This window comes from Prionailurus bengalensis, chromosome B4 (assembly GCF_016509475.1).
Source record: "Prionailurus bengalensis isolate Pbe53 chromosome B4, Fcat_Pben_1.1_paternal_pri, whole genome shotgun sequence".
In the NCBI taxonomy this organism is placed as follows: domain Eukaryota; kingdom Metazoa; phylum Chordata; class Mammalia; order Carnivora; family Felidae; genus Prionailurus; species Prionailurus bengalensis.
Genome location: NC_057358.1, coordinates 67,041,228 through 67,053,824, shown reverse-complemented (window position 1 = coordinate 67,053,824; position 12,597 = coordinate 67,041,228). Strand labels below are relative to the sequence as shown.

The window sequence follows — 12,597 nt, the reverse complement described above, 5'->3', positions numbered from 1 at the left end:
CTTGTCCCTCCTCCCCCATTTCCCTCGTTCCTTCTCCCTCATCTCGTTTTACAGCTCTTGAAAATCTCCCTTCCTTTTTGCTCTTCCCCTTGTGGTATCCACTAAAACCTTAGAGAAGAGACGTATATCCTGAAATTTCTGTGGGTTTCTAAGTGACGCTGAGCATGCTCAGTAGCAAGGGCAGGTTTTGTCGCCAGCAGCTGCCCTGATTCGACCTCTCCAAAAATAGACATTTAACTCTTTGAACTCCCGGTTAAGGATGTAATTCGTTTTGCTCTCTCCTCATTTTCAAGGTTCAAAGGGAGGCAGCGAGGATTCCAAGGTCCCACCGCTCTGCCAGCCAATGAGGAGCCTGAGAGGGAGGAGCCTGGGGCGGCTTGGTGCAGCTTGAGCTTCTGAGAGATTCATCCCCGTAGATGCAGTGGAGTCTGAGGTCTGCTGCATCTGTCACAGCAGAACGAAATTAAAACAAAAACAAAAACAAAAACAAAAACAACAGAAGAGGAGAAATGCTGCAGACTATGGAACGCTGTAGGACTTTCTGAAACATTTGCTGGGGATTCCCGCGGAGCATGATCTTTTAAAACCAATTCTTTTTGAAGCCGGTTTGGGTAACTGGGAAAATGACAAATATGCTAAATGCAGCAGCTGATCGGGTGAAATGGACCAGATCGAGTGCTGCTAAAAGGGCTGCCTGCCTGGTGGCTGCGGCATATGCTCTGAAAACACTCTATCCCGTCATTGGCAAGCGTTTAAAGCAATCTGGCCACAGGAAGAAAAAAGAAGCAGTTTATCCGGCTGCAGAGAACAGAGAAATACTGCATTGCACCGAGAACACTTGTAAAAAACCTTGTCCTGGAGTGAATGCAGATTTTTTCAAACAGCTACTAGAACTTCGTAAAATTCTCTTTCCAAAACTTGTGACCACTGAAACAGGCTGGCTCTGCCTTCACTCAGTGGCTCTAATCTCAAGAACATTTCTATCGATCTATGTGGCTGGTCTGGATGGAAAAATCGTGAAAAGCATTGTGGAAAAGAAGCCTCGAACTTTCATCATCAAATTAATCAAGTGGCTTATGATTGCCATCCCTGCCACCTTTGTTAACAGTGCAATAAGGTACCTGGAGTGCAAATTGGCTTTGGCCTTCAGAACTCGCCTGGTAGACCATGCCTATGAAACCTATTTTACAAATCAGACTTATTATAAGGTGATCAATATGGATGGGAGGCTGGCAAACCCTGACCAGTCTCTTACTGAGGATATTATGATGTTCTCCCAGTCTGTGGCTCACTTGTACTCCAATCTGACCAAGCCTATTTTAGATGTAATCTTGACCTCCTATACGCTTATCCAGACTGCTACATCCAGAGGAGCGAGCCCAATTGGGCCCACCCTATTAGCGGGACTTGTGGTATATGCCACTGCTAAAGTTTTGAAAGCTTGCTCTCCCAAATTTGGCAAATTGGTGGCTGAAGAAGCTCACAGAAAAGGCTATTTGCGGTATGTGCACTCCAGAATTATAGCCAATGTTGAAGAAATTGCCTTTTACAGAGGACATAAGGTAAGATAGAAATTAAGGTGATGGGTGAAATGTGAGACTCTTCCAGCTGCCACTGCAGTGCTAGATACCATCTGTTGTACTGTCGATGGACCCACTTCTTTAGCGTTTTAGATTTCTATGACGTCTAAACCTGTATTGAAGTATATGCTTCCTTACCTTTCCAATTACAAGCTGTTAAAGAACTATGGAGTGCAAACTTTTCTAAAGTGTCATAAGAATAAGATATCCAACAATCTGAAAAATAGCCTGCTTAGCCTCAGGTACCCAAATATGCTCAGAATTTTCTCTAAAGCATTTTCTTAAAACTAAAAATTCTAACTAGTCCTAGAGCATTAGAAGAAAATGTTTGTTTGGAAACTAAGTAAACACATTTCCATTGGGATGGAAAATTTAGGATGGTATTCTTGTTGTTGTTGTTCTTTTGTTTTTCAAGAAGGGGGAAAAAAAACAAACCCGATGCTTTTACATGAAAGACAAGTTTGACAATTTTGCCTGCCTGGTCAATGGACTGACTTCAGTCCTAAGAATTGCAGGAGAATGTGTCTCACAAATAGCATTTGCATTACTATTAGTTACTGTTCAGTACCATATTTTGACACAAATAAAAAGAGGCAGTGAAATGAAATTTTGTCTAGCTTTCAGGGAAAAGCTAAGATTAGAGAAGAAATGAGGATGAGAAAAAGAGTTCCAGAATGTTATTTTTAAATATTAAAGATTTTCAACATGAAGCAGATCCCTAAAATAGTTAGCCTAATTACATAAGCAGGCAGTGCATTAAAGTAACTTCAGAATATTAAGTATGATGGAAATTTTTAAGGTGATGAATCTGAAATCTTAACACAAATGACTTCACAAATGAAATATTAAGGAATTCTAAAATTGAAGATGGTATTTTAATTACCAAGCAGCATTATTTAATTTTTGAAGCATCATCAATTATCAAAATACTTTTAAAGTAACAGCAACCTGAAGAAGAAAATTTAAAGCAAATTTAGGACTTTTACTGCCACTTGAAAATTGGTCTCATGCGTTATATTAATCATACTGATTGGTCATTCCTCTTGAATCATTGAACTCAGTGATGTAAATTATAGCATGTTGTAGGCTTCTTGCATTCAAGACAAAATCCAGTAAATTGAGTTAGTTCAAAAATGGAGTCTAATTACACGTATACGTGTCACATCTTTATTTTTAGGTATTTTTGGTGTGATCAAGAAAGATAAGGTTCTAACATTGCTTATTCATGTCTTACAGGATATTATTTAATCTTAACATCTCATATATGTAATTTTGAAATCATAATTGTAAATCAGTTATATGTATTTTATACTTAATATTCTATTGACTTGAGTATCATGGTTTTTTAAAAATAATACAGGTGTGACCAAAATTTAAAAATAATGACTAATTCTAATAGTGATCTATATTCATTCATTGTTAGATCGTAGATAATAATATCCTAGGTAAAACAAAATAATATGTACTTATCTTTTTAAAAAGTCCTCAAACATACAGTATTTAATTCTATAGCTCATGCTGAGTTAATTCTTATCTCTGTTTCCCTCCATAGGTAGAAATGAAGCAACTCCAGAAAAGTTACAAAGCTTTAGCAGATCAAATGAACCTCATCTTATCCAAACGTTTGTGGTATATCATGATAGAACAATTCTTGATGAAGTATGTTTGGAGCAGCAGTGGACTAATTATGGTGGCTGTACCTATTATCACTGCAACTGGCTTTGCCGATGGTGGTAATGGCATTTATGCTCAATCTCAACTATATGTTTAAGATTATTTCTCTTGAAGGTGTCACTGCTGGTTTTGTGTGAGTGAAACTGTGTATATAGTCATTATTCTATGGTCATTTATTGGTCAGAAACAATGGCAGACTTTGCAACATCCAATAATAAGACCAGCAATATGAAAAGAAGTGTCTCAAAACACCTTTCTAGTTCTGAGATATTTCAGAGATCTCTGATGCAGTGTTTCTGGAAGTTGACCTTGAGCCATCTTAATTATTCTGCCTAATACAAAATGATTCCCTAGTTTGCACTTAAATTCAAAGCAAATTAATACCTTCAAAAAGAGTATTATACAAGTTTTCCGCATGTGTTGTAAACTTCAGTTCTGAACATCCTATGCGTTTAGTCTATAGATATTCTATAACTGGATTAGTCCTGATTTGTGATTTGAAGAACTGGTTGACTACATGAAGGAACCAGGAATATTGTTTCAAGGAGTGTTTCATGCCATAGAGCAAGGTCTTCTCTACTTGTAGGTAATGTAGATAATTTCCTCGGTAGCATGATTTAGTGGCATTGTGGAAGTAGGAGTTGGCAAGTTGCAGGCATCTAATTCTATTCTCTCACCATCTCAATGGTTTTTGCCAACATTTTCATCCTTTGGAATAAATGAAAAATATAAGGGCAAGAAGGACAACATTAAAATGTTGTGTAATACCTAAGATGGGAGTTTGGGTTGTAATTGGCAGGGACAGGAGGGAATTGATTAAAGAAGTATCATTCTCTGCTCTTCCACTGATATAAAATATTCCCCTTCCTCTTTAGAAACCACTCGACCAAAATGGGCCTTGGTGTTGAAGGCACTAGAGAAAAGCGTGGGCTTTTAGTAAGACAACTCTTGGCTTTCCCTCTTCTTGCCTGCATCCTCTTAGTCATGTTAATTAAACATTCTAAAACTCAATTTTCTCATCTATAAAATGAAAATCAGAAGCACTACTTCAGAGAATTGTGAGACTTTAGTAAAATAATGTTTTTACAGTACAGAGCATACTCTTGATGTTCTTGATACATGGTGATAAATTATTACCTAGAAAACAAAAGGCAACACTAAGAATAGTATAACAGAATATAGTGTAACAGAATAGTTACAGTTATTTTTGGTATGGAATTGAGAATCAATAGTTATTCATTGGAAGTTGTCTAATAAAAACAAGTACAAAATTACCTTTTCTTTAATGTTTTGAAACAGTGCTTCAATGCTTTAACCAATTCTTACAAAAATATTTGTCAAATTTGGGTCATTCTTAACCTAAAATTGTTCACTTTAGTAAATTTAGATTCGTCAATTCCTTGTGATGAGTGCTATACATATACCAAATAAACTCCACAACTTAACTGTCTAATAGCCAGTGCATTTAGACTGCTAGGGAAAGTGACTTTTATCTGTTTTAAAATTTTATTAAAAAAATCATTTTAATAAGTTTATATTGAAAAAGGTATTGTTAGTAATAATATTTTTAGACTTAATCCTTCCGTAATGAAATAAAATAAATTACTTTTCAAAAGAGTATTAGAGAAAAAAAGACACTTCAAAACCTATGGTCTTAAGATTAGTTTTACTAAGAAACTTGACAAAATTAGCAGATATTTGTAGTAAGTCTCTTTAAATGTAGGGGTATTTTTAAGGTTTCATATATGAGGAATATTAGAGACAACCCCAATGATGAGATAATGGTGTCGTTCTATTAGTCCTTAGAAGCATTGGTCTTATTAGAAAACCCTGGAGTATTCAACAAAGAACAGAGAAAATGCAGCTATTAGTGGGTGACAAATTAACCCTACAGAGACCAGTTGGAAGTAAACAATGTATGCAAAGAATCTAACAATCTTACTTTCATAGGTGATGTAATAAGATATTTAAAAATAAACCCTATAAATTCTAAAACATGCCTTATTAAACTAAAGAAACAACATTAAAATTTTAAATAGAAATTATGATAATGATAACATTTATGCAAATGAACAAAGTAATTCTCAAAGCTTCTTTTCAAATTTTTTTTTAATGCTTATTTATTTTTAAGACAGAGAAAGAGCATGAGCAGGGGAGGGGCAGAGAGAGAGAGGGAGACACAGAATCTGAAACAGGCTCCAGGCTCCAAGTTGTCAGCCCAGAGCCCAATGCAGGGCTTGAACTCACAAACCATGAGATCAGGACCTGTGCCGAAGTCGGACACTTAACTGACTGAGCCACCCAGGTGCCCCTTAAAGTTTCTTTTAAAAGAAAATTTTATACAAAGAGAAGCAATATGACAATTAAATAGACAAAAAATGAATTCACAGGTCAACATTATAAGAGTATGCTTCCACTGGGTGTTGTATGGAAACCAATTTGACAATAAACTTCATATATTGAAAAAAAATGAAAAAAAGTATGCTTCAATATTTTCTGTAACTTCTAAAGTTACTGTATGATGCTTATAATGTTTATATGTATATTTTTACTAAATGTACTTGACCTACAATGATTTAACACACAAAAATATTAGCTTACCATTTTACTCAGACAAAATTATTTATCTATTTTTTTAATGTTTATTTATTTTTGACAGAGACAGAGTGCGAGTGGGGCATGGGCAGAGAGAAAGGGAGACACAGAATCTGAAGCAGGCTCCAGGCTCTGAGCTGTTAGCACAGAGCCCAATGCGCGGCTTGAACTCATGAACCATGAGTCATGACCTGGGCCAAAGTCAGATGCTTAACTGACTTAGCCACCCAGGCGCCCCTATTTATTTATTTTTTTAGATAATGACATAGCTTTGAGTCCTTGGGTCTTGGAATTACATACCCTATATTCTACTCTTATCTTTAATCTTAATTTACACTTATGCCCTGCATTGCCCTTTATGTTAGAGATGAATGAAGTATATGATACTGTATATTTTAAGACAAAAAGACATGAAAAGAAATGGGTGAATAAGAGAGGAATGGCAGGCGTGCCTAATTGTCTGTCGGTTAAGCATCTCGCTCTTGATTTCAGCTCACGTCATGATCTCAGAGTTCATGGGATCCAGCCCCAAGTTGGGCTCTGTGCTGACAGCACAGAGCCTGCTGGGGATTCTCTCTCTCCCTCTCTCTCTACCCTTCTCTCACTCACTTGTGGTCTCTCTCTCTCTCTCAAAATAAATAAACTTTTTATAAAAAGAGAGGAATGACAAAGAGAAAAGGAGAAAAAGTAGGATAGAAAAAAGATAGAATGAAGAAAGAAGCAGGCCACCGCTCAAATTTTCACTCTGCTGTTTAATACTCAACCATCCTTGAGAAAGTTACATAAGCTTTCTATGTCCCAGTTTTCTCATCTTAACTATAGGGATAAGAATATATATCTTACAGAATTGTTATGAAATTATATGTAAAGTATTTAATGTGCTTTGAAACAGTCCTTGGCAACAAACAGAGGGTTACTGGAATGGTTGTGGGAGGGGGGATGGGCTAAATGGGTAAGGGGAATTAAGGAATCTACTCCTGAAATCATTGTAGCACTATATGCTAACTAATTTGGATGTAAATTAAAAAAAGAAAATTAAAAGAAAAAAAAAAAAAAAAGAAACAGTCCTTGGCAAATAGTAAAAGCTTAGGTGGAAGCAATTGTTAATATTTATTGTAGTCTTAACATGTGGGCACTGGAGTCAGATTTTCTGGGTTCAAATGCTGGCCCTTTTGCTTACTAGGTAAAGCTGTGACTACAGGCAAATCATTTAACTTTTTTGTGCTTCAATTTTCTCATTTCCAAAATGGGGGAAATTATAGCAGGGTTGTTATGAGGATTAAAACTGACATACGTAAAACTTAGAATATTCCCTGCCTCATAAGAAATGGTCAATAGATGTTTGCTGGCATGGTTCTCATAGTTAAAGGAGCAAAGCATTTGGAAATGATTAGGAAATCAGAAGTATAGGAGCACAATTTTTCTTTCTTCCTTTCTTTCTTTCTTTTTTTTTTTTTTTGGAGGAGAAAAGGAAAATAGTTCTGCAGTAGTTTTGTTATACCATTTACTTACAGCTTTAAGTGAAATCTTCTGGTAAGGGCAGGATTATGTTTATGTTCAAGTTCCCATTACAAAATTGCATACAGAATCATGCTATTTTCACATCGGAAGAGGAGCTTCCAAGTCATCTATTCTGGAGCCCCAGAATTGCCTACATTCACACAAATGGTTAGTGGAAGCACTAAGGATGGAAGGCACTCCATAATTCCTAGTGCGCTATGTTTTCCCCCGTCACCATGTGGCCTCCATATTAGATACTGGAACTTGCTCTAGAAGGGATTTAACTTGGTTTGACACTAAGTAATCATGTGGCCATATGGTTGAAAAAGAAGCACTGATATAGTTAATTATGTATATTTTCTATTTTATTTTTTAGAGGATATTACTTTTATCTGGTGTCAAAAGAGAGATTGAAATGCTATGAAGAAAATCTCCAATTTTTTTTTATTTTAACTTCCAGTGTAGTTAACATACAGTGTTATATTAGTTTCATGTGTACAATATTGTGATTCAACAATTTCATACATCACCCAGGGCTCGTTATGACAAGTGCACTCCTTAATCCCCAGCACCTATTTCACCCATCCCCCCCAACCACCTCCCCTCTGGTAACCATCACTTTGTTCTCTATAGTTAAGAGTTTGTTTCATGGTTTGTGTGTGTCTCTCTCTCTCTCTTTTTTTTTTACCTTTACTCATTTATTTAATTTCTTAAATTCACATATGAGTGAAATCATACAGTACTTGTCTTTCTCTGACTTATTTCGCTTAGCATTTTACTCTCTAGCTCCATCCATATTGTTGCAAGTGGCAGGATTTCATTCTTCTTTTATGGCTGAATAATATTCCATTGTGTGTACATACCACATCCAGTCATTAATCAATGGATACTTGGGCTGCTTCCATGATTTGGTTATTGTAAATAACGCTGCCATAAACATAGGAATGCATGTATCCCTTTAAATTAGTGTTTTTGTATTGTTTGGGTAAATACCCAGGAGTACAATTACTGGATTATAGGGTAGTTCTATTTTCGGTTTTTTGAGGAACCTCCATACTGTTGTCCATTGTGACTGCGCCAGTTTGCATCCCCCCAATAGTATAAAAGGGTTCCTTTTTTCCACATCCTTGCCAACACTTGCTGTTTCTTGTGTTCGGATTTTAGCCATTCTGATGGGTATGATGTGATATCTCATTGTAGTTTGGACTTGCATTTCCTCCATGAGGAGGGATTTTTGAGCATCTTTTCATATGTCTGTTGGCCACCTGGTATCATCTCAATTTTTTAATGTTATAGGCCCCTTTTCTTCTGTTCGTATCAAGAACAGTTCTGGGCAAGGCCAAAGAAAGCTACTTCAGTTCTCTCCTACCGGATCTTATCACAGGCATATAACAGGGAAGCAGGCTTCTAAGCCACTAGCATTACCGGTAGTATCTGCCTGTTGGTGGTCTGCTAGTGTAAGGCAGCAGAGCAGAAATAGCAACTGACAGATACTGCGCTTAAGAATTGAACTAAACTCTATCATCACCTAGTAACATGGGTGATGTTTTTTATTCCTAAAATGTACCTCCCACAAAATCATAGTTATAACTCCTGTTGTGTTAGTGTCTCATATTCTAATGTCAAATCATTGGAATATAATTTTATATTATGGGTCAATTTGGATGTAATTCCTCTCCTGTTGACCAATTTATTGTAACAATAATTACCAAAACATAAGAAAGACATACTTTTTTAGCTGTAATTAGCTATGCCTATTACATAGCTGTAATTTTTAAAGTATAACATACATGCAGTAAAGGACCCAATCATTAGTGTACCACTCAATGAACTGTCACAAAGTTAACAAATATAAATAATTACCACTCCCAAGAAATAGAAACTTACCTACATCCCAGAATCCCCCATGCTCCTTGCTAGTTTTATTCCCATCTTCAGCCCCCTGTCCCCAGTCCCACTTACTCCTGTTCCCAGTATGCCCCAGTAAAGGCAATTATTCTACTGACCATTCATTAGTGTTTGCGGGTTTGAAACTTGTATAAATAGTATCATACAGTACACATAGGAGTTCTAGTTGCTCCACATCTTTGTCGATGTTTGATGTCAGTCTTTTTCATTTTAGGCATAGTGGTAAATCACTGTGGCCTTAGTTTGCATTTCTCTGATGACTAATGAAATTAAGCACTTTTTTTTTTTTAACATTTATCTATTATTGAGAGACAGAGAGACAGAGCATGAGCAGGGGAGAGGCAGAGAGAGGAGGAGACACAGAATCCGAAGCAGGCTCCAGGCTCCAGCTGTCAGCACAGAGCCGGAGGCAGGGCTTGAACTCACAAACCGTGAGATCATGACCTGAGCCTAAGTCAGACGCTCAACTGACTGAGCCACCCAGGCCCCAAGAGATTAAGCACTTTTTATTTGTTTATTGGCCATTTGGATAGCTTTTCTTTTTAAAAAAATTTTTTAGTGTTTATTTTTGAGAGAGAGAGAGCGTGCGCGTGCGTGCGCGCGTGCATGAGTTGGGGGAGGGACAGGGAGAAAGGGAGACACAGAATCTGAAGCAGGTTCCAGGCTGTGAGCTGCCAACACAGAGCCTGACACTGGGCTCCCAACTCATGAATAAGTTACTTTGGTTTTTTTCATTTTAATTATTATTCTTTTCTTTTCTTGTTTTTTATGTTTAATGTTTATTTTTGAAAGAGAGAGAGAAAGAGAGAGAGAGACAGAGCACAAGTAGGGGAGAGGCAGAGAAAGAGAGGGAGACAGAATCCAAAGCAGGCTCCAGACTCTGAGCTGTCAGCACAGAGCCCAATGTGGGGCCCAGTGCAGGGCTCGAACTCACAAACCTCGAGATCATGACCTGAGCTGAAGTCGGACACCTAACCAACTGAGCCACCCAGGCACCCTAGATAGCTTTTCTTATGAAGCGCCAATAAGTTTTTTGCTCACTTTTAAATTGACTTTTCTGTTTTTTACTTATTGATTTGTAAAAATTCTTATGTACTCTATAATGTGACTTTTGTCAGACATACACACACACAATCTTAAATATCTTTTCCCACTCTATTCTTACCTTTTCAGTCTCTTAATAGTGTGTAAGAGAAGTTCATTTTACCAGTTCAGTTTATCAATCATTTTTGTGTGTATGGTTAGTGGTTTTATGTCTTATTCAAGAAATATTTGTCTAATTCAAGGCCATGAAGATATTCTCCTACTTTATCTTCTAGAAAATTATTGGTTTTTCATTTCATATTGAGATCTTCAATCCAATTAGAATTGAAATTTTATACAGTGTGAGGTAGGGAAAGACCATAAAGTTTTGCTGAGATTTGTCAATGTGATAAAGATAAAATTCAAGTGGAAAGAATTAAACTCAGATTATAAGTCCAAAGAAAAAAGTACAGAGGAATAACCTACTATTTTAGTTTTTAAAAAATTAATAGACTTAGGGTGCCTCGGTGGCTCAGAGTCACCTGCTAAGAGTCCGATTCTTGATCTCAGCTCAGATCTGAATCTTCGACTCGTGAGTTGAAACCCTGCTTTGAGGCATGAAGCCTACTTAAACAAAAAATTAATAGACTTAATTTTCTTAGAGCAGTTTTAGGTGTACAGAAAAATTGAGCAGGAAGTACAAAGAGTTCCAAATAAATATCCAGTTTCCCTCACAGCTTCCCCTATTATTTACATCTTGTATTAGTGTGGTACATTTGTTACAACTGATGAACCAATATGCACACATTATTAACTGAAGTGCATAGTTTACATTAGGATTTATTCTTAGCGTTGTACAGCTGTAGGGTTTTTGACAAGTGCATCATGACATAACCTTAGTTTTTAAATTTTTTCTCACCTTTGCAGTGAATAACAGATGTCACCATCTTTCAATATATACTTTTATTAGCAGAGCTGAAAGGTTGAAGTAAAATGAGCAAATAATGTTAAATATTACATCCTTAAATGAGAAACATTTGACAAAATATTGAAACTATTTGGTGAGGAAAATAAAATTTGTTGACCTATGATACAAAATACGTGAGTGCCCTGGGTCATGAGTTTATATTCTGCCACTAAGGAATTTGGCTTTTTCATAGAAGTTATGCAGTTGGCTGTTGTATGCATGACAAAATACTACTGGCACTGTCCTCATAGTACCTGCCAAAAAACAACCAATAGAATAAAAGTCAAATGAAATCTGTCCACAGCTATTTGTAATTTTGTTGCTAAAAGCATGAAGAAAACCCAGTAAGCACTAATCTGCCAAAGCAACATGGAAAGTACCATGCCGTATCAAGCACAAATCCATCTGTGCTAGTGTTTTTCCTTGTTAACAGAGGCTGTTGATGAAAGCTGCTACTCAAACCCCTTTTAACCTAAATTCATAAAATTCCATAATTATTTTAGATCATCAGCCAGATTCTCTATGAGCCAAACCTATTCTTAGAACTTTAACTGATATAGCAATTCATTATTTTTGTAGCTTGCTGAGAACCCTTCTGTAATTTTTTTGTGGCTATCTAAATTTTATCACATTTAAATGTGTTAAGAATATCTACATTCTGTTCTCAGTCTATTTATCCAATCACATCCTTCACTCCTCACTTCTACCAGCACTCAAAGCCTTTCTTTTTTCATTCTTCAAGGAAACTAACTTCAAGGGACTAATGGTAGTTCTGTAAAGCAGTGATTAACAGTAGGGCCAGGAGGGACCATATTGGATTATCATAAAATGTCTCCATGGACACACGGTGATTCTGATATTCAAGTGAAATCTGTGCCTGACACCATCCATACTGTAACATGAGCAGGCTATTTATCATCCAATTGGCATTGCTTGAAATTTCCTTTCTCTGTGCCATTACTTACGCTGTACTTGTGATTTCTTAATTGTACATAGTCTTCAAGGCCTCTGTCACAGTCGGCTGCTCCGTGAAACATTTCCTGTGTCTTGCAGCAAGAATTGATTTTTGCCCTCTCCAAACACCTCACACTAACTCTTGTCATAGGCTACCCTGCGTAGTTATTTAGCAACTTGTCTTCTGTCTCCTACCAGACTGTAAGTCCCCCAAGGAAAGAGTCTGAAAATCACATTTATCCTTGCATGTCATATAATACTGTGCCTAATTTCTTAACACATCTAGTTGTTGAGTAAATATCTGCTGAGTGAATTTTACCTTATATTATGCATGGAACCCTTTCAAACTCAGCTGAGCTGTCTATGAGCAAGTAAAGGTAAAAGTATTTGGTAGTC

The 12,597-nt window shown here is 36.6% G+C and overlaps 1 protein-coding gene across 1 annotated transcript in view; it reads left to right on the top strand.

Annotated features, from left to right (window-relative positions):
- The first annotated feature begins 305 nt into the window (after window positions 1–305).
- ABCD2 (ATP binding cassette subfamily D member 2) overlaps window positions 306–12,597 on the top strand; it is a 68,028-nt gene continuing 55,736 nt past the window's right edge. Inside the window, exons 1-2 of the mRNA XM_043563324.1 lie at window positions 306–1,562; window positions 3,133–3,313. Coding sequence (XP_043419259.1) covers window positions 624–1,562; window positions 3,133–3,313 — 1,120 coding nt within the window. The 5' untranslated portion in view covers window positions 306–623. The remainder of the gene's footprint in view (window positions 1,563–3,132; window positions 3,314–12,597) is intronic.